Genomic DNA, 27,940 nt, shown 5'->3' on the forward strand with positions numbered 1-27,940 from the left:
CGGTTGCGACATCTTTTACATCACTCACTGGGTTTTAAAGGATTCACAGTAAAAACTATGCAGAAAAAACATCAATTGCGATATTGTATTCAAGTGACATGAATTTTTATAGAAAATGAAACTGGTATAAACAGGCTACAGCCTATTCCTGATATGTAAGACCTACGTACTTGCAAAACTGTGAATACTTTGGGTTAAAAGTAAAAAGTAGTGATTGTAAGATGCTTAAAATGTTTCCAGGAAAAACTCCAAAATGCTGCGTGATACTGAGGAAACCGAGTCTGGTGATAATTCTTTGTGGTTACATCTTCTTTCACATCATTCATCGGATCGTTAAAGGATTTACTGTATAAACTACACAGAGAAAACATCAACTGAGACATCTGGGAAGTCTGGTGATAATTCTTTGTGGTCTCAATCCCTTTCACATTACATTTTAAAGGGTTAAATGTAACAGTAGAACTATCCAGAAGGAATCTCACACAGAAACAAAACCAGAAGAGCATCAATCGCAGCATTATATTCAAGTGACATGACTTTATGTGAAAAATGTAACCGCTAAACACCGTCTGCAGCTTATTCCTCATATGTAAGACCTCTGTCAGAAATACTAAATGGCTTGCAGAAAGGGGAAAAAAACATGTTGGCATAAGAGTAAAAAGCGGTGATTGTGTTATGTTTAAAATGTCACCACGGCTCAAAAAAGCTTTTTAAATTACACAAATTTCCACGCATCTTCTTAGTCAGTCGGTTTCGGCTTTAAATCTAATTTGCCCTGGATACACTTCGTTTGGCTTTATGGACGTTTGAGGTTTTACAGCTCCGATAGATCATCGTGTTCTGAAAAATAAGGAAACGCACGCAGGATGACACAAATCACGGCCTGAGAGTGAGAGCTCGGCGCAGTTTTCGCGTGTGAGCTGGGGTGAGTGAGTCAGTGGGTTTATGGGTTGGTGTGCATCTGGATATTTATGTATCTAAGCGCGATAACATCGGACCCCTGTGTGGCGAGCTTTGTCTCCTGGGGACAGGGCAAAGAAATGAAGGCTGCACAAGAGTGAGAGTAACTAGCTGTGGCACGCCGTCTCACCGCTAGAAGACTGGACGCTTCCAAACCCACAAGATTTACTACAGCTTGGCAGGCACGGTTGCAAATTACTAAGATGCTGCTAAATGCGGTTATTCTTGGAAAATAAAAAAAATAAAAAAACGGTGCTGTGGCAACTCTGAACAACGCTCTTCATAAAAAGCTGTTGAACAAACTGGAGCTGACAATGGGCGATTATTTCATGTGACTCAACCTGTCCTCAACTCAACGCAACCATTGTTCACTTAAAAAGTAAAAAAAAAACAGGCAAATCAACTACACACGGAAACAACAGAAAGCAAATTATGAGGTGCGGTAGCAGCCATCAGATTGCATTGTTGTCGGCGCTGGCTAATTTCAGGGTAACACAACAACACCTCCTCCCCAAGTAAACACATGCACATAAGCTGTGACTAATAGCAGAGATGAAAATCATACAGCAATACTCTGAGACAGTTCTCACATTATGGCAACCACCAGAGGAAAGCGTCATAGAAGTGATTATTCTGTCAGAATCTCGATTCAGTCAGAAGCTCTGTGGCATTTCCTAAAGAAGAGCTGCTCACTGTGCAAGACTTCGATCTAACATTTCCATGGAATATTAGACTGCTTCTATCTGTCCCAACCTCTCTCTGGAAAACGAGGCCAAAAAATATTGCTCAACACTAGAGAAAACAACGCGGGGGGGTGGGGAGCCATGAAAACAAACCATCTCCGTTTTTAAAGGACAAGCGGGTATATCCTTGCGTGCTAGAATCATAGATGTGTGCTAGAAGTTTTCCTATACTGTCGTCTCTGCCAGCTGGAAGATTTATTCTTAGCCAACAGGAGGTGTGTGTATTGAACTGGGGGGTCCGGGGTTGGAAATGCTCAGGCTGGGTGCCACATAAGTAGGGTTACATAAGCAGTGTTGATGGTAGAGGAGTCATTGGCATTAAGAAGTCCCTGTCAGCGCCCCTATTATGACAACCAGGACATGAACACGACATGTCAGCCAGCATTTGCAGCGAAGCCAGGTGGTGCGCGCCGTGGCTTAATACGGGAATGAGCAGTGTCCTGATGTTACACTCAAACATAAGAGTCTGGACGGGATTTGGGTAACGTCCAGTCAGTGCGGACAGACTGTGGTATCTGCAGGAATCTTGACTAAATACAGGGAGAAAACTAGGGCAACTCAAGAAAAAAAAAAGGATCCAGTCACACTACTTATAGCCTCCAGATGTGTGTTAAGGGTTAGAAACATCTTGGATATCTACAAGTATAGCACTGAAATGAGTATTCTTTCAATGGATGTGATAAGAATGAGGCTGGTGTGAATCTATACTGCTTTTATTGTCAACAGATCCCACGAAAACACAAAAATCAACAACACTTTCTGATTTCACTAACTTTAAAAACTTCTTGTGTATGTTGTTTAATTGTTCACAAAAGAATCAAGAAGTTCCAACATCTGAGCCTTGTAGTTTTAATTAATAGAACTTAACCAAGAGCAAACAGTGCATTTCTTGCAGACTATTTTCAGACATGGATTAGCAGCATTTGGCTTTTTTTTTTTTGGAGTATCTCACTCCAAGCTACAGAGACAATATTTGCTGTAGCTTTTTTAAATACATTTTCTCTATTTTATATTTAAAAACCAACCGATTTGGCAGGGCCAGCTTGTAAAATGCAAGGAATTGATCTTTTTTTTGCAGCTTTATACCTTTAAGCTGAAGGTAAATTGAATATCTTTGGGTTTTAGGCGATTGGTCGACGAGTAAACATACAAAAATCAGCAACTCTATACTCTATATTACAGGATTTGTATTTTTCTCTGGCATGCTAAACAATTAATAGTAAAGAAGATAAAAAAGACTACTGAATTATAGAGACAGTTCCGATCTAGAAAAGCAGCTGTTAATAATACACGATGAGAGAACATGTTCAGAATACTGCATGTAAAAAAAAAAAAAGCCATAACTTTCTGTGTAATTCTGCAAACTCATCCTGCATACCTTCCAGTCTACCTTGACCTCTGTTTGAACCTTTCTAGAGACTAGAAGGGCAGCTCTTCCCTCCTCTTCCTGTCATTAACTTATTATTGAAAGTGCTGTTAACAGGCCATAACTGTGTTCCAGATGCTGACAGTGAGGAGCCCTCCAGACAAAGACCAGAGTTCATCGAGACATTTTAATGACTGGAGACGACAGGAGAGGACCTGAGCTGCTACAGAATTAACAAACTACTGTCCATCAGAGGCCGTGACGACCGGCTCGCCAGGATCTGGGATTGAGGTCAAAGGCAACGTGGGAAAGAAAAACGGTCTGACCTTAGAGCCCGAACATTGACATGTCCGCCTTGACTGACATGCACTTTGTATAAACATGCACGTAGGCAGCCACACTGGTACAGTGTTACATTTAGATGTTCGCAGGTGAGAACTGAGGTGGTAGTGTGCTTTTTCCAAGAAAAACCTGACATGCTCTGTAAATGGAGCGGGCAGAGGGAGGTTAGCCATTAATCTCATAAGGATTGAGGACTCAAACCCGCCTCTGACTGCTGCTCTCACTCTGAGAACCTGACTTGACTTGTGGCGCCCAACTAATTACCATCTAAACGCAGGATTACACTATCTCTTGTGTATTTCGGTCGCGAAAAGTGGTCCGTCAAGCACGTCTTTGTCAATTGGGTTGCAACACATTCTCCAGATGTATTTTTTTGTGATATTGAAAGTGTGCACTATGTTTTAGAGTTGCAAAACCTATTTGTGCACCGACGCAAATACATCTGCATAAGCCAAAATCAGATCTATCTTGCTCTACTGTATTTGCACAAGTACATAGCTACCCTCTGTGCCGTACAGTTGGAGTTCAGTTTTCTTAGAAAGCATTGCATCACCTCGTTTGAGTGACTGAGATTGACTTGTTTGCTAGCGGGGAGATCTTGTATCTTCTGTTTACTTTGTTATTCTTAACATCTCTCAACCTGTCTGGTGTTTGCTTTTAGTAACCCATTAAAACCCCACTTGACAGCCTTCTATAAACTGCTCTGCACTCATAATGCGGTCCACCTCCCCCGAGTAAGGCTTCTCTTCTTCAGTAATCCCCTCGCCTTTCAAGCTGAGCAATATATTGCATAATTACAGTCACTGGTAACTTTTCCTTGCACGCTACACGCCTGATTCACCTCATTCCTTCCCATCTATAGGCACCGTATCATCTTCTTTTGTTGCACTTCCCTGCATGGCAGCTTGTGATTATGAAAATGTCTTATTCTATAGTCGGTTGTAGGTGTCCATTAAATGCTATAATTATAAACTAAAGTCTGAATGTCAGCACAGTAAATCTCAATATGTGAGATATTAAGGGACTTTTCCAGGCTGATCACAGTGCATCAGTAATTCATAAACAATGCCCCCTTTGTTGCTTTGACCCTCTTCTTGGACGGTGTGTGTGCAGTAATTTGAAGACGAGCTTGACCTGTGACACCGGAGTCAAGAGAGCGCCCTTGCTCCGACGTGATAATTAACCCTGCGATGGAGGGAAGTTCTGAAATGCTGGAGGAGACGGTATATTTTCTGTCTAAAGGCATTTGAGGAGACGGATGTGAACGGAACAAACAATTTGTCCTCCTCAGAAAAGCCAGCAAACCACTGAAAGATCACAAGACGCCTGAAAGACACGGCTTGTCGAAGCGCTGACTGAAACACAGCGAGGTAGTTCAGTGCGATGGCTCCGAGGGGTGGAAAACGCTTGTGTCACACAATCTAGCTTGGTTATGCAATGACGCAAAAATATGATGGCATGCTTTCTGTTCGTTAAAGCTACAAACAATCTTGTTAAGATTTAGCAAAATGCATGTTTGTTTGGAGGGGGGAGAAGCTGCTGCAACAAACTTGTGGGAAAAACACACCGCTGCGTGTTGGCGGACTATTGTATTCCCAAATGATGCAAAAAGCCTTTTTAATGGAGCAGCTGTGTGAGAATTCAATAAACAAGTAACGTGTCACATGAGATTCCTGCACTTCCATAAATAAACAATATGTATTTAGCGATTCCTGCACACTGGGGGCGATTATTGAAAACCCGGTGCTGCATAACAGCCTGTCATGTTCCATCACGGTTACGTCTTCTGCCGCTATAAAGGGCCAAAGTGAACCTGTGGGGCTCTTAAACCTGATTAAATTGGCCTTGCAGTGGTGGCAGCCAAAAACAATCATCTGTGTGCTAACATCTTTACGACAGGGAGCTTTTTTTGATCCATTTCTGCTACTGAAATTTTAAAAATGTAATTATATGACCGTAAATATTTTGTTGAACAAGAGCTCATTTTTTGCTTTGTCAAATCAGATAAAAATGTTTTTCGATGCCCTTCTTTGAAATATGTCATTGGCCTCTTAATTGGGTGGTTGTAGCAGCGACATACTAATTCAAGCAAGATACTACCTTGAATTTGATTACAAGACACTAATTATTTAAAAATGTTTACGATAATTATCTTCCGGGCTACCGTTAACACACTGCAGGCCCCGGCAGGTTCATGACGACACGTACCTGACAGGTTGTAAAGGTATGTCCCTCTTGGGCGGACTCCTTAGATCTCTGGCACCAGTGTTTTTTCACAGCTACTGTTTCAAAGAGTTGGGCTGAACAGTATTTGCACATACTTGATTTTACTGGTTGTTTGAGTTTACTTCAACCAGTTGCTCCCGACCGTTTTCCTTGTAGTTTTAAGTAAAGCTGTGCACAAGATATACGCTGCATATATTAGAAGTGGGCAGTTTTGACAAAGACAGAATTCAGCTTTAGGATTATTTAATTTTAGTAATTTACAACTACAGAGGTACAACTATGCATTACAACACATTAAGAAAGCCTGACAAGTGGCTTAATCATGGGCAAATAAATAGTTTGTTAATGCTTTATTGATCGGTTATAATCCATTCAGACGAATACTGTTTGTGTTAGCACCTTGTGAGAAGTTCATTTGGATTATAAGCTTATGTTTTATTGTCAATTAAACTGTCAGTTAATCGATCAGTTGTTTGGTCGATAAAATGTCAGAAAATGGTAAAAACTAAATCAGTTAACCACCAAAAAAGAAGACAAATTCTCTAATTTAACAAGCTGGAATCAGAGAATTTTGACTTTTTGTCTCCAAAAAAAATGCACTCAAACTAAGTAACTGATTTGGTTGATTTATATAACAGTTTGTAACTAATCAATTTATTGATTACTCACACAGCTACAGAACTGACAGATTATAATGAGCCACCAGAGCCACAGTTTTAAATGTTAGTTTTTTTAATTAAAACAAAGAAAGTCTGCAGGAAGAGGATGGATATCAAACAAAGGGATTTTTCAAAACCTGGCAAACTAACATACATGTTTAAGTAATCAATTAAGTCATTAGCTTCCTATTTGAAACCACTTCATGAAGGCTACCCACTACCTGCCTCTTACAACTCCCAGAGTATCGCAAGAGAAAGTCAACAAGTCCATTCTTCTCTGTGTGTCAAAGCCCTGATACAAAAATGCTCCACACATGTTACCCCAAGCAGGACAACATGCTAAGCTTTGTAGGAAACTACCATTTGACTGAGATCGGACCAGGAGAGCGTTACAGCAAAGCCTTTTGAAGTTGTTATGACCCGAGGCCGCGCGGTGAGCAAGCTGTGAAGGTGCTTTCATCTTTTGTCTTTTTTATTATTACTTTTTGTGAAGTTAAAGCTGATGAAAACCCTCGCGTATCACTGGTAATTCCAAATATGTGGAAAGAATTGCAGCATTCTTTTCTTCGCTCTGTAATTAAATAAAGATTTGCTTTGTAGGGATGTTTTCGTGAAGCAAAAACATGAGGCACGTGCTGGATTTGGACCGTGTGTTTGGTAACCGGTTTATTTGCGCTCCGCTCTGCCTGCTGGAGGGGCAGCAGCAGCAGCGTAGTGTTACACCGACAAACAAGGATGTGCTATCAAGTGCCACTGGCAACCAGGACCGGATATAGTTTACGAAGTGATGGTATGCAAGTGGTGCCCTTGTCACAGGAAGGGAACGGCATGAAAGATTTATGAATCTTTGACTAGCTGCTCCGCGGTGTCCAATAAAGAGTCAATTTGACGGATATTTTGAGAGACCAACTGTGACTTCAGAAAACCCACGTAGCTTCAAGATAAACTAAAACAGCTCTGTTTACATCTGGGAGGAACACAAATTAATGTTTTCTGTTGACTGAGAAAACAAATTACAGTGTTTGCTGATGAGTATTGAAAAGGTGCCGGGCCCAAAACAGAGAGCGCCATTACTGTACACCATTGGCCAATTCATGCCAGGACTCACATGGCAACTTAGAGCACATTTACACTCCCGACACCTCCGTCCTGCATGCTCTGACACACATGGTCAGTTCAGAAATGACCAGGGGTAACCTCGCGGAGCAGTCTTTTCCCTTACCAACTATGGCCTCAGAGCCCTAACAGCTATTAAAGCTTGAGGTCTTTGGTTTGTTTAGGAAGCAGGACCCGGGGCCTCTCCAGGGCCCAAGCTGCAGGGTGACCACATGTTTTTCACCAAAGAACCGGCTGTACAGTCACACACTTTCAATACTAAAAACACAGAGGAGGGAAGACATTTTCCAAAGTGTAGTGACTAATTTTGTTTCCTAAAGCCCCCCCTTCGTAAACTGTGTTTATATGTTTATTATGTATAAAGTTGTGAGGCCTCAAACAAACCATGTTTAGATTACGCAAAAGATGAAATCAGTCATGAATAATTGTTAGTAGATCTGTGAACTTTGGTAACCAAAGCATCAGAAATTAAGGACCAAATTCTTAATATACGACACACTACGACCAACATCCTCAAACCCGCCAATCAGAAAACAGCGTGAAGTGGCAAAAGACACATAGGTTGATACGCACAGGCGATCGCAGGGGATACGTTTACTCACAATGTCTCTAACAGGGGCTGATGTGTGATGTGTTTTGTGCAGAAAGCTATAAAGATGAGCCTCATAAATCAAATACAATTAAGTTATCACTGACTTAAACGTGCCACAAGTACATCTAGACAAGTTATTTCTTCAGATAAAAGACAAAGAACAGCAGAAAAGTACATAATGCCTCTGTGCGTGTGTTGAATCAGCAAGGATAACATTAAATAAAACATTTTATCTACAAGAGTTTAATATTTGAAAGCAACATTAACTGTCTAAGAGCCTTGATGCATTAAATGTTGTTATGTCTTTAATTAGCCTCTAAATTTAGGGTGTTTCTTTACATAAATAAAGATATTTCCAACATAAACTAAAAGACAGAAACTGGTATATAAAGATTCACCGAAACACAGGCTCCACTTAATGTTTCCTCTCCCAAAGTTCAAACAAAATCTTCACCTGCGTCATAAAGGTGACATAAAACTATTTATTCATACTTTATTTTATCGTATTATTGCTCGAAATCCATCAGAGTTTGGCAACAAGCTAGTTTTCATCCATCATCCAACTACTAATGATTCTTAATTGTAGTCACTTTCCTAAAAATATCAGCAGAAAACAAAATACTTCAGGGGCTGAAAAACAAATTCACCATCCAAGTGCCAAAAACTGCAGTTCCTTAAATGCCCACTTGAGGCTGGTTCTGAAAGCACGTCAATCCCCATAGACCCCCATGTTAAAATGATCAACTTTACAGCAGAAACAAACATGTTTACTGCCTCCTGCAAAAGCATGTTTTGGTATCAATAGCTGATTTTTGCATTCATGAGAACTGTACAAGGAGTGACTTTTTATACAACTCATCCGTTTATACTGTATTAAGGCTTAAAGTTGTGCATAATCAAGGAAGCGCCAGCCAGAGCCACCCCAATGAACTTCAAATCCACTCTTCAGGAAACCTATGGGTGATGTTTCTGAGGGTTTGTCAATCTTTAAATGCAGTCACTGAATACAGAACAAAGAATAAGCAGCAATGAATGGAGTCTATTGATGTTTTTTCATGTCATGTACGACCATATTAAATGGATGTCTTTCTGACACAAATTGTGACCAAGATCCATTTCACACAGTGTGTGACATGCAATTAACCTGTAAGATTGCTGTCCCTGCACTGCGTACAGAGTCTCTAAATGTGCTAGGGTTCATCTTTATGAAGAACTGTTTCAATGTGCATTTATAGACAGAGGGCTAAGGGCTAATCGAAGAGTTAAGGGCTTTTCCCAGAGGAAGAGAATAACACGTGCATCGCAGGCATGTATTCAGAGCAGAGGCGGGGACGAGGAAGAGGTATATTTATGTTCCTTTAAAAGACAGAGGATTACTGTAAATACAAAAGACTCTTCCAGAGAAATGAACCGTGGTGTCATTTTAAAAGGATCTCAGGGGATAAACTCAATAACAAGAAACAAGCTTTCCATTGAGCTCCATCTGAAAAACATGAAGTGGAGCCGGCGATCGTATGAAATATGTGTCACCAGCATTACTGGAAGATGGAAAACTTTAAACAGACCTTGAGTACTGACTGAAATCCGTCACATGAAGAATCGATCTAGTCAAGGAACCTAATAAAAGCAGTGATTCAGCAGAGACAGAGCCTTTTGCCAGAAGCACATTTTTTACAGTACAATAGCTCTGTCATTACATCTGGAAGACCAGTTTCTAATCTGTTCTTTCCACTTAGAGTTCCCAGTTTGTGTCTGGCAGAGTAGCAACAGAGGAGCTTTACACGGATGATGAGTGGATTTCCCTCAACTTGTAATTGTTACGATAGGAAACAGACACATTTTCAGTCAATAATAACTTCACATATTCTCTTCTAGGCTTTAAACATTAGAGAAGCATAAAATCCAATTGCTGTGTTTCCACGTCTCGATGGTTTGACTAATTCTGTCTTGAACCATGTTAAGCATTCCGCTAATTAAACCTTACACAACATAAGGCTATTGTCAACGGATTATTGTACTAAATATATAAACATCAGTGGAGGGGATACTTTGCAAGCTTCTGTCTTACTTGTAAATGGATTCAATAAGTCTGATTTACTTACTGTATGTTCAAAATGAGGTGTTTTATGTGGACAGAAAGACAAATCATTTCATGAGGCAACTTCTCATGTGAAAATCTTATCATGAACTTTCTGGAACCTTTCATCAAAGCAAGCATCACTGAGCAGCTTCCGTCACTATGGATTAGGTAACAGCAGGGTTAAGACATATAGAAAAAACACATCCAGCCTCACCTTCACCCCTACAAGCACTTCAGTTTCCAATAGAAACATACAAACACACCAAATGGCCCGAGGCCCCTAAACCACCATGCCGCCTCTGCTTGTACCTACAGTATCCACCCTAAATAAGACGCCGACATACTATCAACAGTAGCCAATGAGACACTGTTATCTAGCTTCAGCGCTGACTGTATACTGCATGATACAGACAAGCTGTATCTTGCACAGCAATCACCAAATGAGTGCACATTTAGTACAGTACGAGTTTTATAGGTGACCCAATGTGGCCTTCCTTTCAGGACTGTGCGGAGCAAACGCAAACAAACAAACAGCCCACACGTCAAAGTGACGTGCTGCCATGTGTAAATGTAGGCTATCGTCGCGGGCCTCCTTCATTTTCTCCTCAGAGAACATTGGCTGGTCCTGATAAGCTGGATCCCGCTGCTCTGTGAGCCCTACAAGGAAAGACGGTGTTGATGTTGGCCACAGTAGAACTGATAGGAAGCCCGAAGCTTGTCACTGAACACTAGCCACATTCAGATAAAGGTTACATAGCCGGACTTGTACTATGAAACCCTGGCTAGCAGAAGATAGAGAGAGAGAAGGGGGGCAACAGAAATCTAGGGTTTGTGCCAAACTAGATTTATGCCTTGTTGTGTAGCCTCATAACTCAGGATACAAACTGTGCGGACCCAGTAGCCAGACATTAATAAGGTTTTATAGCTTTAATTTGATCTGGTGCTCTTATAGGAGCTTTAAAACTTTGAGCTAGAACGTAAACAGGGCAGCTTCCAGCTCCTTGTACCCCATGAGCCCACTTTCACTGCTACTGTAATGATTCCAACACTTACTACAGCGGCGCTGATGTAAATCTTCCACCAGCAAACCACGTCACACCCTCCGTCTTTTGTCCCTAAATAACTACTGCACTGAGACCAGTGACACAAACTTTCAGAAGAATAAATAACTTCACGACTGAATAATTTGGTTATCTACTTGGTTAATAAACAGTCAGAAAATAGCCAAAAGAAGGTGCAGATGACTTCAATTTGTTTGTTTTGTTTGACCAACAGTCTAAAAACCAATATAATATCCATCCATCCATTATCTATACACCGCTTAATCCTCACTAGGGTCGCGGGGGGGCTGGAGTCTATCCTAACCGACTTAAGGCGAAGGCAGAGGACACCCTGGACAGACATCATGTGTCACATAAAATTATATAAAATAATAACACTGAGGTTTAATAATACCAAATCTTGTTTGCATTGTATCCTTTGACACCTTTACATTGGTACTCTGCACTTAAAAGCAATGCGCCGACCACCTCTGCACCCCAACCACCCATTTATAATGGGGCAAGCACCAGTAAACAACTGATTAATAATAGCCCACACTACGTGCAGCATCAGTATAAAGTTTTACGCGTTTCAGGAGTCAGTTACCACAAAAAAGCATCAGCCAAAAAGTCCTCTTAAAACAGTTTGCGACCGTCAACAAAAACCACAGATACTTTTTACAACTCGGTATGTCACAATCAGCAGAAAGCTGTCTGTAAGCCTGTATTCATGCCGTTAAAGAATTGGTTAATTGGCTGTGAGCACGCTGCAGTATTTTTAAATGCACTCAAGCCAATCTTGCATCATTCAACCCTCATAAACACTGATAGCGCTGAAAATACAGGTGTGGTGAAGTCGAGCATGGAGCTGCTATGTGGGGCGTGTTAAAAGAAAAAAAGAGTGTGTGTTGGTTTTTAAAAAAACGCGAGATTATACAAGGGTCTAATGCAGACTGGCTGGAGGGAAGTGCTGGAAACTGCTGCCCTTCAATAAGATCAGGTATTGTGCAACGGATGCCCTTTAAAGGGGCTCACCAAAAAGGACGTGTGCCTCAGTGCACTCGCTCCTATCAGGAACTCAGCAGCTCGCCGTGCCATCGCTTTCATAGTCAGGTGTGTGGGTTTAGATGCTCAATGATCAGTATTTCATGCAGTAGCTGATGATCAGTGTTTTATATTTAAGATTTGGGCAAGCGGACAACAGCAGCGGAGATATAGTAAACCCTTCCGTCTGCCTCTGTGCTGTACAGTGAGAACAGTGTGGATGAATGGAAGTGGGAGGGGGCCATAGAAAAGCTCATTCATTTTTTATTAGCGCTGCATTTCCTTCAAAGCTCAGTCTACATCACCTATATGGCACCTGAATCACCTGTGTGCCTGTGGGGGAAGGGTTGCTAGGGAGCTGCCACCTGTCCTTTTAGCAGCAGTACCAGGCAGCTCTAAACTTACAACAGCATGTCCTAAAAGCTCCTAAGTTCTCCTTCAATTTACACAACACTAAACAGGAAGGAATTTCGAAATTAATGCATAATGCCGTTAGTCTGACAATTACACTGACTTGCCAATTTATTTCATTTCACTACTTTCTTTATCTATATGCAATTTACTATAGTTGTGCAGCAGCTCAGAAGTCAAACTAATCATAGAAAGTCAAGGACATAATGCACACCCAACCGGTCGAGGCAGATGGCCGTCCCTCCCTGAGCCTGGTTCTGTCGGAGGTTTTTTTTCCCCTGTGGGAGTTTTCGGTTCCTTCCCACTGTTGCGGACTGCTGAAGCTTATAGGGAATCCAAATGTTTTGGATTATTGGGTGTTTCTGTCTCTGCCTTTGTGAAGTGCTATGAGATGACTTGTTGTTGCAAATATGCGCTATACAAATAAAATTGAATTGAATTGAATAAGCAAAGGTAAGAAAAAACTAATATTTTACGAGAACACCACCGAATGAAGAACATTTTATAACTGATATGCATAAAAATTCAAGTATCACCACCTTGTTGCCAACTTTTAAAATATCCGCCAACTATTTTGACAACCAATTCATCAATTTAAGTTATTTTTTTCAGAATGAAGGTCTAAATCCTCTCATTCCAGCTCCTTAAATTTGAAAATTATTTGTCTTTTTTTTACTCCTCTATGGCAGTAAACTGAAGATCTTTGGATAAAAGACATTTAAGTATGTCATCTAGAGCTCTGGGAAACACTGAGCAACATTTTTCACCATTTTCTGAAGCAAACAATAAATCGATGAATTGATTGCAGCTCTAGTTATTAAATCAACTTTTCAAACACAAAATAAAAGTGGTAGCAAACTGAGAAATACATGGGTTTTGCATTTGGACTGTGCTGCAGGGCTACATTGTGTTATTTTAAACTGTGAAAGGTGCAGCAGGTGCAGCAGAAAGTCAGCTCTCAAGATAATTAAACAAATTGCATTGAGTGCCAGCAGATTTGTCTGCTTGATTGCTCATATTTTCGACATCTTCTTCTGATTTTAGATTGTAGCTGGTGTTGTTGTGCCTGTGGATTGAGTACAATAGGGGAAGCAGAGGTATACAAATGAGCAGAGTCTGATCATTTGGTTATGATCCCAAACAAAACTAAACAAAAATGATGAGATTGTTTGAAATCAAAGATCACAAAATAATGATCAATAAAGCCTGACTGCTTCTTGATGTTTTGAAGACTGTCCAGCATTGATTGGGTTATTTGAGTCTGATAACATCTTGTCCAGAGTTCTTTAATATAGAAAAATAAGCGAATATGTTTGTTAATTATCCCCCTAAATGTGGCTATTAATCACATGCTACCAATATGAAGCAGGATAGTTTACTTCCTGGTGAACAAAGTGTAAAATCACTGCTTAAAAACATGTCTTATACATTTCTCTACTGGTCTTACTTGTTTTTATTTTTGTTTAATTAGCTGACATATACAATGCTACCAATAGGTCTGTAATGAGCTAAAAATGGCTGATGTTGCTGCTAATGTCAATATAGGAGTTGTGTTTTAATGACATTTATTGAAATCTTACATGTTTAAAACAAAAGACACTGCAATTTTCCTGAGCAAATATCATCAGCTCTTCTTCAAGTGTCAGATAAGTTATGTATGTGTTATTTTATACGGTTTATTGCTCTTTGGAGTCATGCGGGCTCCATATGTATAATACAAGATTCCAGAGAGTGGTTCTGTTTCTATTGTGGTAGCGCTCTCTTAATGTAAGGAATTAGGTTTACGAGCAGTGACGCAAAGCCCTTTCCAATATATGTTCCACTGTCCCGGCCAAGCTTTCGGCGTTGCGTGTCATGGAAGAATCTAAATGTTTTGTTTACTTTTTTGTGTGCGAGGACAAAAAGTTCCTGTGGACACCGCCCACACAGGCCTGCATTCAGCGTAACAACAAAACTGCACACAGGTTAATACCTTTTGCGTGTTTCGATTGTGATTTATTCAATCACGATGTGCAAAAGTGGGAATCGGCTGAAGTAGACATTGTTTAAAGCCTCTCCACATCCTGAACAGCTGATCTTAAAGGCCTGCAGATTACTGCTCACGCTCTGTAATACATAGTTAAAAGAGCTTAAGGCATTTCTATCTGACTTGTAATGACGCACCTTCATCTGCTGCTCCGTCAACATTACAGGAGCGATTGTGTTTAGCCACCAACAGCCTGCTTTTGACGTTTCGCTTAAGCGTCGGGAGGGGGGGAGGACTGGGCGGCGATTTCAGTTAAGAAACCGCAGCTGAGTCCCGTCTCTTTGAGGTTAACTTATCACAACAGTAACCATATCAACAATGGCCACCTTTAAGCTTATTAGGAGCGATTAAGGAGCTTAACTGGGATCATGTCTCAAGTAAAGAGATGAAATGGCATGCTTGTTTCCAATATGGCCCACAGCCACGGAGCAAAAATGTCTTTTCACTCCACTTTAGCTGAAATCTTAGGGTGTGATTTAAAAGTCAAACCACAAATAGTGACAGACCCCCCCCCTCCCAACCCCTCCAGCTTGTATTTGACTCAAGGGTGCAAAATATCAATGACTGTGTTGTGACAGTGCAGGTAAAAGGGACATCTGTGCCTCCCACAGAAGCCTGGGAGTGACTCGGCATCTACCTCCTCCAAACAGACACCTGTTGTGTGATCTGACAGGTGGGCTCTTGAGGCAGGAGTCCCCACCTGCTGGTGCTGAAGCTTGAGCCTCGAGGGCAGATTCACTCCAGCTCCGAATAATCCCTGAATGTCTGTACACCGGCACCTTCTGCGCAGCTTAAATGCAACACGAAGACTGCGTTTCTTATTGAGCAAAGTGTGCTTTTGTGTGCAGCTGTAACTTTAAAACAACTTCCAGTATAAAAATTGCACTGATCCTGAGAGAAATCACTGTCCTGCTGCTAGTATGTAGTTCAGTGTCACTGGCACAGGGTTTAATTTGACATTTAGAGGTTATCAGGGCACATCTTCACACCTAAGAAGGCTCATGTGGTTGCCGGATACCGATACCAATGCACGTCACACGCAACAGCAAATGTTAAGGGGTGGACTTAGAGCTTAAATCTTTAAATCCACCACTGTGCTATCAAACCATGTAAGCAAGACAAGCAGCAGCTGCTGCCCAAGCTGCTTGCTGCCTGCATGCCAAACGCTGCGGTGTAGAAAAGTACTGACACCTGCACAATTTTACAGCAGCCAACCTCTTCAGTTGTTGTCTCACTTGATGTTTACATGTTACACGTGAGCATAAACTCCCTGCAAAAGGCCAGGTCGCCCAGATGAACACGATCCCATGGGATGGAAACACTTCAGAGCACTAAAGTGTCTATTCTCACACACAAATAGTGATGATGGGTGATCAGAGCCACATATAAATGACCTGTCGCCTCTCAGTTGTCGTTGGTTTTGCACGTGAGACACCCAGAGAGCCTTGGTGTCACCGGTTGGTAATGAAAACAGAGATTAGAGGGGATCACGGCAGGCACAGTGGTTCAGTTGGAGCTGACTGCTAACAGGATGACCTAGGTTACCATGCAAAGGCTTGACATAACCCAACTCAAGGTCAGGGAGGAATAATATGTAGTAGATTAGCTGCTTCACATCAACCCTGATGAACTGGCAGGGGAATTAGAGCAGAGTGGGGCAGGGAAGCAGGGGAAAGTATCAGCGTATGTGCTTGACCTGGGTTTGCTGCTGGAGGTTAGAAAAGGATATCTGTTGTAAACTTTGGCAAGAACCAATGCAGCTTTGATATGGAGGTGTACGGAATATTGAATTTAACTTCTTAATATTAATTTATAGTTGTTTTTATCAGCAAATTTACAGCCAAAATGACAAAAGTTAAATGTGTGCAGATTTTTTTAAAATCCAAATTGGCACTTATTTGGTTTACAGTGACTTAAAAGCCATCCTACCTGAAGCTCACACCACGCCACCTCCACCGTGGTCTCCGTGTCCAGTCCTTTATAGACCGTCTTGAAAGATCCCCTTCCAATCTCAATGTTGAATTTGAGGTATCTTCCATCTGGAGACGTTGCCACCGCTTTGGTCTCCACGTCCTCCTTCTCCTCCTGCTCCCACTGAGTGTCAAACGTGATGCGGGACAAGGTCTTGTGCTGTTTGCTGTGAAGCTCATTTTCAGAGTCCGAGCTGGCGTCCTGAGCGCTGGGTCTCGGAACGGGATCCCAGTTCTCAACGTCGGGCTCCTGGCTGCGCGGGGGCGTGTTGGAGCTGGTCCCCGGGCTGGAAACGGGCGACGGCGAGGTGTCGTCCGTCTTCTCGTCCTCTGCTCTGGACTCGGCCAGTGTTAGAATATTTTCAGCTGACCAGGACAAGGCTTTGGAGAGGGCGCCGCTGTACAGAGGCGAGTCAATGTCCATACTAATTTTCTGGAGCCCGTAAGAGTTTCTCCGTGCGCCCAAACCGTGCGTCCTGAGCACGGATGGGACCCGGGATAAGCAGTCGTCGGTCATATCCATGGACAGGCCTGGGAAACCGCGTCCGGGTATTTCAACTTGTGCATGAGACATTGCGGCAGGTTCAGTGCCTTCCTAATTTAGAGCCTAAATGTGGAAATGACATTAGGACAATAGAGTACCGTTACTTGAAGCTCCAAGTTACTTTTCCGTGATGTCAATGCAACCAGAGGCAGTGACCACAAAATAAAAGCTAAGACAAGATTAAACATGTCTCTCTAGAACACGTGAGATGCCACTACCTGCAATTATAACCAACCGTAGATGTATATTTCAATTAAATAAACAAGGAAAAGTGAGGAAAACGGACTTACTCATCACAGTCGCTGCGTAAAAATATTCCAAACAAACTGCGCCGCGCACTTTAACGCATCATTTCTGTCAGATAATCCGCGTTGTTCTCTCCTCTTCTCTTTTCACAGACTGCAGCCATAACCTCCCGTGAAAGGACGGAGTTGCCAATATCAACAAAAGCTGAGGAGGGCTGCGCGTCCTGTGCGCTCTCTGTGCGCGCTCTCCAACTCCGCCCCCTTCGCCGCTTTGACGCGAGAAGAGGAACATCCGGAGGGAGTAATTAAATTCTGATTAGAGGAATGTTTGCTGACTAATACGCTTTAAAACCACAAATTTCATTAGGGCTGTTTTTCTTTTCACTTTTGATTTATTGCGGCAACATAATTGGAATATCTTTAAAATCTAAATTAGGGGTCCCATTGTGAGCGGCGTCAATGTGAAAGAATGAAAAGTTCCCAATAAAAAGGGATCAATAGACTAATCTTTTAGGAATTTCCTTGTATTGATTTGGGGAACAGGTGCCACAATCTATCCACTGTTTACTTAGAAGAAGAAGAAGAACAGGATGTTCTGTCTTGAATTTATTGATTAGAACAACTCCTCCCGTTTCTGTGAATTAAGATATAAATGATGAGTCACTTCACTACTATCTGTCGTCACTTGATTAAGCTGAATGAAAGAGATATGAAGCCCAGGGGGGTAAGTGTGCTGGTTTCTCCTGCAGGGGGGGCTGCACTGCATAGAGCTGCTGCTGCTGCTGAAACAGGACACCACTATCAGCCAAGGCCACATAGGGCCCCACCTGTCCCCGGAGCGCAGACGAAGGCTTTTATCAGCAAACACGCACATGATTCCCCGGAGCTGTATCATCTCCTCAGGACGGAACACGAAGCACATGATGTGACTGTACCATCCAGAGTGCAGCCGCAAAGTAGATCATAACATCTCCATCACTGGGCTTTGATTCTGCACATTTCTGTCATTCAACAGGATTCAAGACTACATTATTAGAGAAAAGAAGAAATGGGAAAAAAAGCAGATTTAAGAAATGTCTAATTTATTTTCCTACAGGATATGAAAAAAAAGAGGTTGAATATAGACAGAGTGACAGATAACAGGAGCGTCACAGTAGCTACTGCACAAGAATATGATGACAGCAAACTGTACATGGAGTCCACTATTATTACACTCAGCTGATTGGAGCCAGGACTGGCTGGAGTCTCTGTGGTGTTCCTCTTCTGGAAGTATTCCTTCCCACAATAATAATAAAAAAAAAAAGTCCCCCTGGTGTTGTGTTTTCTGGGATTTCTTTGGGATGTCTGCTTGGAGGAACAGAGGAACAACAGCCGAGCAAAGGTCCACAGCTAATTATACAGAGTAGATTTGTTAACAGAGAAAACGGGAATAAAACTAGTTGCATTTACAACAGAGGAGTAAAGTTACAGCTGGCAGGGAAAGATGTTCCTCTGACATATTCAGACATAGTAGTATTTAGTCCCCTGATAGACTCATTGCATGTTTAAGTGGTAACAAATGTCACCTGTGACGAGTCTAAACGCAGCGTCACCTCAAATCCTTGTTTCCCCCAAACACTTAAGATATGATATTGGTTCTCTTCCAATGGCTTTGAACCAAAAGGCAACAACAATAACAGGACCAGCATCCATCAGCTGGGCATTGAGGTGCACCTTGTGTAGCCTTAAATGGCTAAACTTTAAAATCTGCCAGTTAAAGGTACAGTATGAGGGCTCCCAGACAGAGTGTGTGTGATTCCAGCACCGTTTCAGAAGAATTTGACACCTTTCCCATCATCCATGGTGATGATCTCTGCTTTGCCATCGGTCTGTAAAGCCTGCAAGGAGCGCAGCAGCATCCACTCTTCTAGGCCGTGGAACTCTGGAGAAAAGGGTTACAGAGCTATGTGAGAATGCACAGTGAGAAAAAAAAACAACTTTATTTACTGTATATGACCATGAGGCAAAACAGCAGAACTACTACTAGAAGAAGGTAATAACAGCGATTATCCTACAACAAATGCACATGTGAGGATCTACTATATATTAGATGGACAAAGTACAGGTTGGTTCTCCCGTTTAACGTGCTGGATACAGGAGAATTTATTTCTATGTCTAGATGAATAGGCTGGCGTACATCAGTCATTCCATTTTAAATCATCACCAATTTCTGCTCATCCATCTCTGATTTGCCTAAAAAAACAGTGTAAAATATGTATCTTTATAAAGATACTTCTGAAATTTTAGCGTGATAAATCTTTTTAAAAATCTACTTTGAGGCTAAGTTTGAAAGACAATATCTCAGGAACAATTAAAGATAAAAGTTTCAATTTTCATTGATATTTCTCATCATGACATCGATCACTGGACAAGTAGATCAAATAGTCTGATCACAGGTGAATTGAAATATGAAAAAAAAGAAAGCTGTCATGAAAAGTCCCACTTTTGAGTCCACAATAACAAAAAAATTGACAACGCAGAAGTCAACTACTGATATTTTCTGAACTATATGTAGCTGCATGTCACAATATTACAAAACAAAACACATAAAACACTTCATACATATTTTTGTTTAACTTTTATAACTGATTGAGAGGGTATGACAAGTTGCATCACAAAAACAAAAATACTGGTAAACAGCCTGATCCAAGAAGAACAGAGTTCTGGAGTTTCAAAATAGTTTTAAACATATAAGTAGGAATTAAAATTCTTTTTAATTTTAGGCGTTTATCTTTATTAGTTTCTGAGATATTGCGGTTCAAATATAGCCTCAAATTTCAAGTGCAAAAACATTTAAAAATTGCTAAAAGTATTTAATATATTGATTTAAAATTCCACAGATAGTATTATAAATACTCAAAGCTTATGATAAAAAAAAAAAAAAGTTTCAAGCAAATCGGAGATGGTCGAGCAGAAGGCCCCTGATGATTTGACATGGAATGACCTACTTTTTAAAACAGTAAGGCTTGTAAGCTGCGCCCAAGTCTGCAGCAGAAAGACCAAATACTACTTCAAAAGTTGTGTACAGTCCATGCCTCTGTGGGTCGGAGCTGTTTTGTTTGGCACTTAACAGCACATTAGTCTGGGCTGGTCGTAGTATTTTGGCTGATCAGTGCACAGCATCTTTAATTACATTACACAGTGCTTCACATGCATGAAACTGAAATGACAGAAACATTTCAGGACTTTTCAGTTACTTAAAATTAGGAATGTATGACGTCGGATTTTTGCAGTTGACTGACAGGTCGAGAATTTTCAACTTATTCGGGCAAAATAAAACACACATGTTTTTTTTCTTTTCTCTTAGTCTCTTAATTAACAAAACGTAGGTCTCTCCTGTAGTGGATTTGACAAGTTATTATGACCTTTCTCATCATGATGGTCCTGCAGGTGCAGACGAAAAATACGTTTTCATAAGTACAAAATAAAACACGACTTTAACTTACATTTAAAACAGTCAATAATATTTTTGTAACATTTTCAGACAAAACTGTAAGTGTTTAACCTGACGGGCATTATATATCTGCCTGTCAATGCCAATATTGAATTATTTAAAGCCAATATCAATGATCATGCTGTTATCATTGTGCATTCTTTTTACTCAACTTTCAACATACTGCAATAACACAAGATTAAAAAACAGAAATAAACATATGCAACAGATAGGACATACTGGAACTGAATAAAATAAAAGCAGGATTAACAAAACTCCTTTTTCTGCATTATCTGATAAACTATTTTAGATAATTACAGAGAGCATCAGGTTTCACCTGTAATGAAAGTCAACATTATTTTGCCTCCTCCTTACGCACAGATATCAAATACAATGCTTTCTAAATGGACACATTCACGGGGAAAAACAAGAAAAGTACTTTAACTTACCTGTAATGCACACCATATTTATGAATATCCAACATTTTCTAATACAACTGCAAACTTTTAGCCTGACAGGCATCACCTACCAACATTTAATACAACTAAATACATTATTAAATGGGCCAATAACACAAAACCTAAATGGCACCGTACCTTCTCCTTCTGTGTCATCACCATTGGACAGCTCATAAAGCGTAAACACAGAGTTGACCATGCCGTTTTTGGAAACCTAAAATGTTAGAAAAGAGAATATTGTTCACTGGAAAAATACATCTAGTGTTTTCATCTGGCAGGAAAAGAAAAAAACTCAACACTCTTTAAACAACTCATTTTTTTAAAGAAAAACTTTGGGGAAAAAGTATTTTAATTTTAGTTTTTTCCTAGAGGATGAGATCCAGAGTGTACAGTTATAAACAGAGAATTTAATAAAGCCTTTGACAAACTTGACGGTTCATTAAACACCACTCTTAGACTCAGTGAGGTGAGCGCAGCCTTTTGGTTTATTCCTTTCACAGTTATAACTGCTACATTATAAGGCTGCATTATGTGTTTTTGATGCTGTCAATAAATTGTATGAAAAGATCAAAACAAACAATGTAGTTTGCACAATACCGTCTGTCTGCCTTGTTAGGAATATATGAGGAATAAGCTACATAATACCGACAGCAAATGAGATTTGCTGACAAAAAAAGAGAACATCCCCCACGTGTATCTATTCAGTGCACTTTTTTTCCTTCTTTAAACACAATTAAATCTGTTTATGAAACACAACATGGCCTGAGAGGACACAAAATCAGACTTTTATTGTGGTAGTTAGTCTGTGATCAGTTGTACAGAGGAGAGCATTATGTGGTATGAGATGTGCAAAAGCTATGCAGCCTCTTCCTGTGATTTAAAGCGCATGTTCTTGGGCTGTAGTTTTTATATTGTTTATTGAGTTGTGACGTACTCTCAGAGCATTTACAGATGTGCTCCAGCACCTCTCATCTACACCATCTGTCATGTTTTAAAGGTGCTCATTTGAATTTAATTATACATCTGCTCCTTTCTAAGGGTATTTTTTTACATAAAGTGAGCTTTTTTTTTCCTATAAAATGGGACTGTAATCCTGGAAACGTCAACTTCTTGGAGTGCAAAAAAAAAACCTGGACCTTAACATTTATGTGGGCACAGAGACCAGGTAACACTGAGAAATCAGGTTATCAAACATTCAGTGATTACAGAAAGCAGGTCAGTGGCTAAAATCCATTCACCCCCCACTATGATCCCTCTGTGGGAGGAATAGAAGAGCTGTTAGTGTATCCTCCTTTAGTGGAGGCTTTTCTTACACAAACATACAGCCTAGTTCTTCCTCTAGAGCCATTACGAGCATTTGCCAGAGAATCTTAGAGGAAGGTACATCAAATAACAAAATCCGACCCAGACTTCTCAAACAGATCCAACATATGGCATAAAAAGGAACTGTTAAGAAGTATGTTGTTGTTGTTTTAAATAAATGGATCACGTCTGGTATTCATACTATGGGGGATGTGGTGGGAAATGCATGCTTTGATGAAATTCAAGATAAATATGGTTTGAGTAACTCAGAATACCAGAGATTTCTACAAATCAAGACACTGGAAGGCAAGATTCTACAATATAAGAGTCATAAAATGTCCAACATTGGGTGGTGTAAAAATACTCTGGGAACGGATGGAGCCTGGATCAGGAGGTCTCATAAGATAATCGGAATTGCACCATGGTACTGTCATGCCCGCAAAACTTAGTCACACTTGATTTTTTTTAAATGAGATAATACGCAGATCCTGCTGGAGTCGTTCCAAAAACTTAAACTTAAAAGCAGTAATAATCTTTGGAGATGTAACAGTAAAGTCTCTGAAGTTGATGTAATGTGACTGTTACAAAATCAGCAACATATGAGATGAAATAATTTCAAATATTTGTTTTGAATATGCAATATTTCTCCTTGACCAGACAATGTTGAAATGTCAAAACACCAGAATATGTTGCTGCTTAGCTATAATAACAGGGTGTAGGATAACTCTAGGCCACTGGAAATCTTCTATCTGATCTACTTTTAAAGAATGGATAGAGGTATTAGGTGCAATTGCAAGCTATGTGTGGGCTACTTACAGAGTGTGTGGGAGGGAAGATCGATTACATGATGTTGGTGCTTTGTAGATTTCTTAGTGTGGTGGGATTATTTTTTTTTATTTGTCGTCTTCGCTTTTTCATGATCTGTGTTTTGCCTTGACAGTCTGACTTGATCTGAATGCTGTTGCTGTACTGCACATTTTTCTCTTTTAGTGGTTGAAACCAAAATCAAGACAAGCCAAACTACATGTGTGACCAAAAACATGACTTAAAAAAAGAAAGAGCTTTTTTTCTTCCACTCCTCTGACCTTACTTTGGTAACATTAATTTAATACTACCAGTGATACAATAATAAAGTTCTTTACTTAAGCATAAATGTGTCTGAATTGAAAGTGAAGTGTTCAGAGGTGGAAGCTGACGAGGCTACTTTGTGTCTGTTTCAGTCAGACTATGAATTAGTATTACTTTGAGTTCAGGATGCAGCATTTCCAGTCATCTGTCCTTTAATCCTGCTGTTCTGTTCCCACAATGATACTTTTTCTGTCTGAAGTCTCTGTTCAGCAGCAATGTACAACACTTTCAAATTTAACTCTTTATAATAAGCGCTATAAACATCACTTTCTTCTTTCCACTCATCCTTTTTCGACCACATAAATAAACGAAAATGTGCAGTTTGTGAGAGTATAAGTGCTTCAGTTTGACGACTCACCCACTGGTATATTAACTTGCCCCATTCCTCTGGTCGTCTCCACATGACCAAACACCGAGATTTGTTTTTGTCCAACCACTCGAGGTTCCCTGACGTCAGACACAACAGCGATAACAAAAATGTTAATCACTGTGGAATACTGTTGAACAGCATTGCGTAAACATGCGGACTGAAGAGAATTTTACCTTTTTTCCTCAGTTCTTCAAACACAACTTGAATTGCTTCCATTGATAATTTTCCTATAATTCAATTAAGGCCAAATAAAAAAGTAAGGAAACGTTACAAATGTGCAAAGACTATATAAATGTCTTCATGCCACAAGAATGTTTACAATGTTTCTCAGTGCAAAAAAAAAAAAGCCAGGAGAAAATTAGTGACTATGTTCTGACACCTGATTCAGACTTGAATAAACAGAAACCTCAGAATAAAATGACTGGGAATTAATCGAGGTGGGTGACTGCAGTGATGTGGAATGTTGCAACAGAGGCGGCACTGTCCTGAAAAGCTTTTCACACCTACCGTGTCAACATTAATATCCTGTAGGTGAAATTTTATATCCTAATAAAACAGGAGGCTGTAAACTATTGCCTAATAATCTAAATTTAACAATCTCATTATGGGATATAACAAGGATTTTAAACAGGCGTTTAGCAATAAATAACAATGATGACGCTGTATAGTGCGAACTGAATCACGTGGACTTTTAGGATACGTTCTATCTTCTTGTTGTTGAATACGGGGCTTTCCTGAGCTTCCATGACGTCCAGGGTGTAGAGCTTGTGATGCCGGCAGTAGGACAGAGCCAGGGAACACCACGCCACCAGCTGCTTCTGTCTGGTGTCAACATTTGGCTGTAGCCTGTCCACAATGACATCAGCACAAAATGTAAAGCACTGCGAACGTTCAAGCCTTTCAACAGTGTCAGCAAATCTAAATAAAGACATAGCTGGCAGGAAGGCTTCCACCTGGTCAGGAGTATGTACAGTCTGTACCCTGTCATTCACACATTTGGTATGCTATGATATGTGGAGTGTAGTTTCTTTGATTTTATTTCGGAGTTTTGATTTTCTTAAGTTGATACAGTGAGATAATAGCTACACTTATATTCGTGGCAGGTGTCACTGCAATATTTCAACTTGCATTAGATGATTGCGGCTGTCCTTATAATGCAATGGGCAGGACAAGCAGCTTAAGTATGTAATTCACTCGTTTACGTCAGGCTTCAGTCCAATATTTACTATGTGACAGATTTAAAACGTGATGACACCATCAAAAGGGTGACTGTCACACACGGATGACAGTATGAATTTGCAAAACCATCGATATGACAGTTTAAATCCCAGGTCAGACAAGCTGCAAAATTTACAAGGTGTGGCTATTGAGTAACGTGACTGGGCTCATGTCAGTCAAACCAAAGCATGTCTGCTTGGACCATGTATTATTTATTGATCAATGGGCAAGCATACACAATCCCTGATGCTTGCAATGTGCTCAGATTAAGTTAAAGTGAATTACTGCATTATTCTCATCAATTTAAAAGCCAAATTTTGCTTATCCTAAACTGCAGCCAATGTAATTAGCTAAATGCATCGTTTCAAAGTTGTTCAACCCTTTTTGGAGCCCTGTTCGTTCATCAAATTGTATTTTGTGTGGAATAACTAGCATTTAGGATTTAATAGTCAACACACTATACACATGTCCGTGTAGAGTCTCAGTTATCCAACAAAGAAAAGCCCAGTTGATTTCTACTAAGATTACCATGACCTAGATGGATAGATATTGTTTTCCACTTTTGAAAGAAGTTCAGTACATTTCCACTGAAGCATGTAAGATCCCATTTTTACACACTTTTCACACATTAGTGCAGATTTACGGAAGTCATTACCACTGAATTATAAATAGTTCTGAGAAAAACTTAAAAACAGTCCATGTGCTGCACAGTTCCAGTCATTTGAAACGGCTGTCAGTGCAAACTAATGTCCTACAGTACAAAACACACGGTCAAGGTTTAGTATCAGTGTTTAGTTAATGACTTTATCCTTTCTATACATTGGCTAAATCCAACTTAATCCAGTACAATTGACCACATTTCCTCAACTTTTTGCTGGGCTCCACTGGTTTGCTATAAGTTTTCACAATGATTTAAAGATATTACAGCCTGTTTTTAAAGTCTAGTAAAGAGGCGATTGCTGTCTGTTCCTCTAAGGTAGCGATCTCAGACTGTCAGTCTCTTCTTATTAAACAGAAATGGAAACGCTCTTTTGTCACAAGGCCTTTACCCAACTGTAGGCATTTTATTTTGTATATTTTACTTTGTTATTTAGCTATTTTCACAATGTTGGTCTGCTTATGTTTCGCATCGCTTGTATTGTGGTTATTTATTTATTTATTTAATATATTTGATGTTTTGTCTGTTTTGCTTTATCCCTTGTATTTTAATAATATAATCTTTGTTATTAGATGAATGTCAGCACTGAAATCTTCCTGGTATTTCTCAGCTGATTTTACATCAAAACTTGGTACTATGGAGGATTAACTACAAGAAAAAGAGATGCTAACAAAACACTATGAGGTAAATTTGTCAGTGTTTTTGCTGTCAAGCGACTTGAGGCAGAGTTAACGTTAGCCGTTAGCACATCCCATCAACACAGCTAAGAGCTAACAGCTAAATTCTTTGAATTCAAACACACAACAGTAAATTATTATCCTATTCATTTCTTTATATATTCCCACGAAGTCGAGCCTTAATGAGTCGCTAGATAAACCAAGAGGAGCTGTTATATAAACTTTAGAAAGCTGAGGTGTAGATCCACTTCCGTAGCAATCTCTGTCGTTTAGCCTGTTAGCTTGCTAAAATTATGCTAGCTCGCAAATCCACTTCGGCTCATTAACACGCACATAACGAAAGCGAGTAAACATGTTCAAAGACCTTTTTGTGAAACAGAGTTCCGAGAAATAAGACTCACGTAAAAAACGGAGGGAAATTATATTGCCAGGGCCACTCAAAACTCATTGCAGTTGATGCGGTGCTCACAGCTGACAGCGTCCGGAAGCGCGTCCACCTTCTCAAATGGTTCCGACTGGCAACACAGACTTAGCAAAGGCCGTCACACAACACGTCAGATGTAAAAATCAATAAAAATACTGATGCTTATGAATTAATACATTGAATGAAATATATCACACACATAAAGAGATAAACAGGTGCAGAAAATATTAGACAATAAACGCAAAAATCTGCATTTAAAAAAGACATCTAACAGAATCAATTTTATATGTATTCAAAAGAAAAAACAGTAAACAGTAACAAAGAAAGATTTTTTCAAAATATCAAAAAGTAAGCGTTTCAAGACAACTAAATACTAAGTGTTACAAAACAAATAAGAGGAGGGTGTAGCAAATAAAAGCTATTCGAAACTAATACATGTATTTACAATGTTTTATAAGTGAGACAGCTGCACAGATTGTGTAGGAATGCACGAATTATTTGCCTGGGAATGTGCAAAATCCCACTCTGTGCAGTGTAAACAACTTAAATGTGCAAAAGGATAACAACAATAGTCCTATTTAAAGGTGCGTTGAGTCAATGCACAAACGTAAATGTATTAAATATGACATGTTGCCCCCAAAAAAACACCAACTACAAATAAAAAATTATTTATAGATTAGTAAACTGTATTAGTAAAAATGCTTGTACCCATTTATGCTGCTGACTACTTATAATAACACAAAAATGTACTTTTTGTACCCCTCTGTATTTATTTGACTGCTATACAAAGTGTTTTTGCGGGTTGATAACTTAGAAAACACAAAACATTTGAAAGATGAAACCGCTACCTCGACTAAGCTGCTATATTT

At 40.0% G+C, this 27,940-nt stretch overlaps 2 protein-coding genes and 1 long non-coding RNA gene across 4 annotated transcripts in view; 1 reads left to right on the plus strand and 2 right to left on the minus strand.

The window, feature by feature from the left end:
- Positions 1 to 17,563, minus strand: part of wnk4a (WNK lysine deficient protein kinase 4a) — a 51,781-nt gene extending 34,218 nt beyond the window's left edge. Inside the window, exons 1-2 of one of the 2 annotated variants that reach the window (XM_008287529.1) lie at positions 17,410 to 17,563; positions 16,535 to 17,182 (exon numbers count right to left, since the gene is read on the minus strand). In XM_008287529.1, coding sequence (XP_008285751.1) covers positions 16,535 to 17,149 — 615 coding nt within the window. In that variant the 5' untranslated portion in view covers positions 17,150 to 17,182; positions 17,410 to 17,563. The remainder of the gene's footprint in view (positions 1 to 16,534; positions 17,183 to 17,409) is intronic. The other variant, XM_008287528.1, reaches the window with a different exon arrangement.
- On the plus strand, positions 16,908 to 18,655 carry LOC103361449 (uncharacterized). Its single transcript, XR_520407.1, has 2 exons — positions 16,908 to 16,983; positions 17,518 to 18,655. It is a non-coding gene; the product is annotated as an uncharacterized LOC103361449 (long non-coding RNA).
- On the minus strand, positions 18,430 to 27,147 carry vps25 (vacuolar protein sorting 25 homolog). The gene is made up of 6 exons (XM_008287527.1): positions 27,049 to 27,147; positions 24,795 to 24,940; positions 24,268 to 24,321; positions 24,083 to 24,171; positions 21,433 to 21,508; positions 18,430 to 19,285 (listed from the first exon to the last, which is right to left on the minus strand). The coding sequence occupies exons 1-6, from the start codon at positions 27,093 to 27,095 to the stop codon at positions 19,173 to 19,175; spliced, it is 525 nt and encodes a 174-aa protein (XP_008285749.1). The 5' UTR covers positions 27,096 to 27,147; the 3' UTR covers positions 18,430 to 19,172.
- Between the last annotated feature and the right edge of the window lie 793 nt (positions 27,148 to 27,940).

Source organism: Stegastes partitus, unplaced genomic scaffold, assembly GCF_000690725.1.
Source record: "Stegastes partitus isolate 25-593 unplaced genomic scaffold, Stegastes_partitus-1.0.2 Scaffold505, whole genome shotgun sequence".
Taxonomy (NCBI): Eukaryota; Metazoa; Chordata; class Actinopteri; family Pomacentridae; genus Stegastes; species Stegastes partitus.

Coding starts and splice junctions, on each gene's coding strand:
- vps25 (XM_008287527.1), bottom strand. CDS start 27,095: ATGAGTTTTGAGTGGCCCTGGCAATATAATTTCCCTCCGTTTTTTAC. Junction 24,941..27,048: donor AATTTCCCTCCGTTTTTTAC/GTGAGTCTTATT, acceptor CATTGTGGACAG/GCTACAGCCAAATGTTGACA. Junction 24,322..24,794: donor CAACAACAAGAAGATAGAAC/GTATCCTAAAAG, acceptor ATTGAATTATAG/GAAAATTATCAATGGAAGCA.